The following is a 3,543-nucleotide window of genomic DNA, read 5'->3' as shown; positions in this document are numbered from 1 at the left end:
AAACTCCATCTCTACTAAAAATACAAAATTAACTAGGTGTGATGGTGGGCACTTGTAATCCCAGCTATTGAGAGACTGAGGCACAAGAATTTCTTGAACCTGGAAGGGGGAGGTTGCAGTGAGCCAAGATCCTGCCATTGCACTCCAGCCTGGGAGACAAGTGCAAAACTTTGGCTCAAAAAAATACAAATAAAAAATAAAATTATGTTTTCTTATTGTTGACTTAAAAGAGTTCTCTGCATACGCTAGATAACATTCCTTTATTAGATGTGTGCAAATATTTCCTCCCAATCTATGGCTTGTCTTCTCACTGTCCTTTACAGAGCAGAAGTTTTCATTTTAATGAAGTTGAACTTATCAGTAATTGCTACTGTGGGGCATGAGAGTCAGGTGGCAGGGTTCACATGTTTGTTTGGGGAGGTGGTACTCATGGAGCCAGTGGAGGATGGGGCCGTTCAGGGGGAGGAAGTCACCTGCACAGACGCAGGCGTGGCATCCAGGTGACTGCCCAGAGAAGCTTTGTGGGGTCTTGGGATGCCTGTCTGGGTGTCTGGGATACTTGTTGGGTATTGGGGCACAGAGGGAGTGGAGCTGCCTTTGTCCATGGCTTTAGGCATCACTCCATGAGGTGGGCGGGGCTGCCTCCTTGTGGGGGTCCATTCTCCATGTGCCTGTGTTTGGGTTTCAGATGCTGAAAAGGCTGAGGCAAAGCTCACGGGCCTTCCCAGGCAGCTTGTGGACGTCGCATACAAGGTGTGCCAGACCTACCTGGGGAAGCTGGAGCATGAGGACATCGACATGGCAGAGGGCGCCACGGAGGACCTCACTGAGGCCGAGTGGGAGGACCTGACCCAGCAGTACTATGCCCTCATTCAGTAAGACTTGCACAGGCCCTTGGCTCACAGAGCCTGAAGTACAGCCTCCCTCAGCACATGCCAGAGCCAGCGACTGGGGATTGCAGGAGCTGCAGGGGCCTTGCGGCCTCTGGGAACTGGGTCACCTGTCTGGGTATTAACTTACCTGTGGGGTATTCTTGTTAGGTATTGGGGTGTCTGTCTGTATGTTGGGGCTTCTGTCTGGGTGTCGAGATGCCTGTTGAGTATTGAGGCACTTGTCTGGAGTCTGGGATGCTTGTTGGGTATTGGGGTGTCTGTCTGGATGTTGGGGTGCCTTATGGGTGTCAGGGTGCCTAGACCCTCTGTTACCTGTCCCACCAGGGACGTTGAGAGGATGGATACCCCCCTTGGGGTGCCTTTGGGTAGTAACATTGTCTCATGCATCTTCAAAATCCAGAAGGGTGTGATGTCATTTGAGTCCCCCCCCAGTCTGAGACAGGCAGGTGGGATTTGTCCATTTCACAGCTGGGCCACCTGCCTCACTCTTGGCCATTGGCAAGTGACTGGCAGAGGCGTGCTTGGGCCCAGAGCTCCCGGCTCGCCAACCTCATCACCATTCGCTGCTCCAGGGTTCCAAAGGCTGACCCTGGCCTTTCTGCCCCCTGCTGAGGGCCAAGTTCTTCCTGGAGCCAGGAGTCCAGCACTCCCTTGACAGCAGCCACCAGAAAGAGGAACTGGGCAGAGGTGGTCCTGGCACCCCAGAAGTATGAGCAGCTGCTGCCAGGGGCAAGTCTGTGAGGTCTGTCCTCGCTGACAAATGTGGGGTCTTTGAGTATGGCAGGATGCACCGCGCTGCGTTTTCTTAGACCTGAATTAAAAGGAAGTCCCAGGGGTGACCACCAGGTGGCAGCATCGGACGCCCGCGTGTCCCTGTGGCCGACTCATCCCAAACCACATCACGAGGGTGTGTGGGTGTCCACAGGAACTTCCCAGCTGCTGCAGGAGAGGCTCTCCCTGGGAGCCCCTGCTGCCTCAGGTCATCCCTGGCAGGTGTGCCCCGGGGTCAGGACTCAGCCGTGGCTGTGTGCTGCTCACTGCCAGCATCTGGAGGCCCAGCTTGTTCTCTGTTGAGTCTGGGATGCGCATTTCATGGTTCCTGGGTGTTGCCAGCTCCTGCGTGGCGCTCTGCTGGGCTCGTGAGCAGCTCTAACCTTCACTGCTCTCTACCTTCTCCCCGCAAAGCAGGGCCAACACTGCAGTGCGTGCACCTGCGGGGAGGGTGGTCCTGCTCAAATCCCACCTTCTAGTGTGAGCATTTCCCTGGCTGGGGGCTGGGCTGTCCTAGGGACACCATGAGGGATTCCTTCCCATGGGATGGCCACAGCTTGTCTTCCTCCTGAGCAAGTCACTGCAGCCCTGGGTCACTGGAAACTTGCTGGTCCCCTGGGCGGCATTGGCTGTGACCAGCATGGTGGACATCCACGGTGACCCGCCCTATTTACACAAGATCATTTTGGGCCGGCCCGTGCAGCAGGGATGGGGCTGTTTCAGGGGTGCGGGGTCAGGNGGGACACCATGAGGGATTCCTTCCCATGGGATGGCCACAGCTTGTCTTCCTCCTGAGCAAGTCACTGCAGCCCTGGGTCACTGGAAACTTGCTGGTCTCCTGGGCGGCATTGGCTGTGACCAGCATGGTGGACATCCACGGTGACCCGCCCTATTTACACAAGATCATTTTGGGCCGGCCCGTGCAGCAGGGATGGGGCTGTTTCAGGGGTGCGGGGTCAGGGGGGCTGGCTGCACCTGGTTTGCTTCACGTCCTCACCATAGTGGAGGGTCCTGTTCCTATCCTGGGGCCAGCGGTGCACGTCGCTCACCAGGGAGGAGGTGTGTCGGCTGGTGAGAGTCGGGAGGTGCTGCCCACCTGAGGTCACCTTCAGTCCTTCCTGGGAGGGGCCTGTCACATAGCTCCACAGGGCAGGGCCCTTCCCATGTTGTCAGGGACACCCCAGCCTCACTTACCCCTTCAAGCCACCCCAGCAGGTGTGAATGGAGCCCCACCCAAGCTCAGGCTGGCAAGGAGAGTCACGGCTGGTGTCCTTGGAGCCCCGCTGGACCCGCTGGCCCGGCTCCTGTGCTCCAGCCGCCTCGTCAGGGTGTCAGGGGGGCTCCACGCTGGGCCCTTTTCTTTGCAGCCCTGAGTCTGCCCATGTAGGACAGGTCCAACGGGTCCAACGGGTCCAACGGGTCCAACGGGGCCTGGGGTGGCTGCTGGCACCGCATGGCTTCCCCTCCACCGTCTGGGCAGTAGGAGTGCACCCTTGAGCTCTAAACCCAATCAAATAGCTCTCCTTACCCCCTCCTTTCTCCCTGTAGTTATCACTTCTGGAGTCTAGCCCATGACTGCAAAGCCACCAACGGGGTCTCGAGTCAGACTGACGTTGAGTTCACAGGATGTGGTGCTGGCAGCTGGCGGGGACACAGGAGGCCTGCACAGGCCGGTCACTTTCCTACCAGGGAATGGGCCCAGGCACCACCAACCACAAGTGGAACCCGGGCTTGGCTGCGTCTCCCCTCACCTGCCTCCCACCATTTCCACCCAGACAGGTTGCTGCTTGGGGCCCATGGCCAGTTCAGACCCTCACACTGGGGTCCCCACATGGCCCTTCACAAGGCCTTTGCCTGGTGTGGCCTCACAGGGTTGAGT

At 57.9% G+C, this 3,543-nt stretch overlaps 1 protein-coding gene across 1 annotated transcript in view; it reads left to right on the top strand.

The window, feature by feature from the left end:
• The window catches only part of LOC108298821 (protein monoglycylase TTLL8-like), a 19,909-nt gene that overhangs the window by 9,067 nt on the left and 7,299 nt on the right, over positions 1-3,543 (top strand). Inside the window, 7 exon segments of the mRNA XM_017521379.1 lie at positions 689-875; positions 1,507-1,600; positions 2,221-2,361; positions 2,444-2,584; positions 2,667-2,735; positions 3,052-3,134; positions 3,213-3,265. Coding sequence (XP_017376868.1) covers positions 689-875; positions 1,507-1,600; positions 2,221-2,361; positions 2,444-2,584; positions 2,667-2,735; positions 3,052-3,134; positions 3,213-3,265 — 768 coding nt within the window.

Source organism: Cebus imitator, unplaced genomic scaffold, assembly GCF_001604975.1.
Source record: "Cebus imitator isolate Cc_AM_T3 unplaced genomic scaffold, Cebus_imitator-1.0 Scaffold1109, whole genome shotgun sequence".
NCBI lineage: Eukaryota > Metazoa > Chordata > Mammalia > Primates > Cebidae > Cebus > Cebus imitator.
Note: the sequence above shows the minus strand (reverse complement) of the source record. Positions and strands in the feature narration are given on the sequence as shown.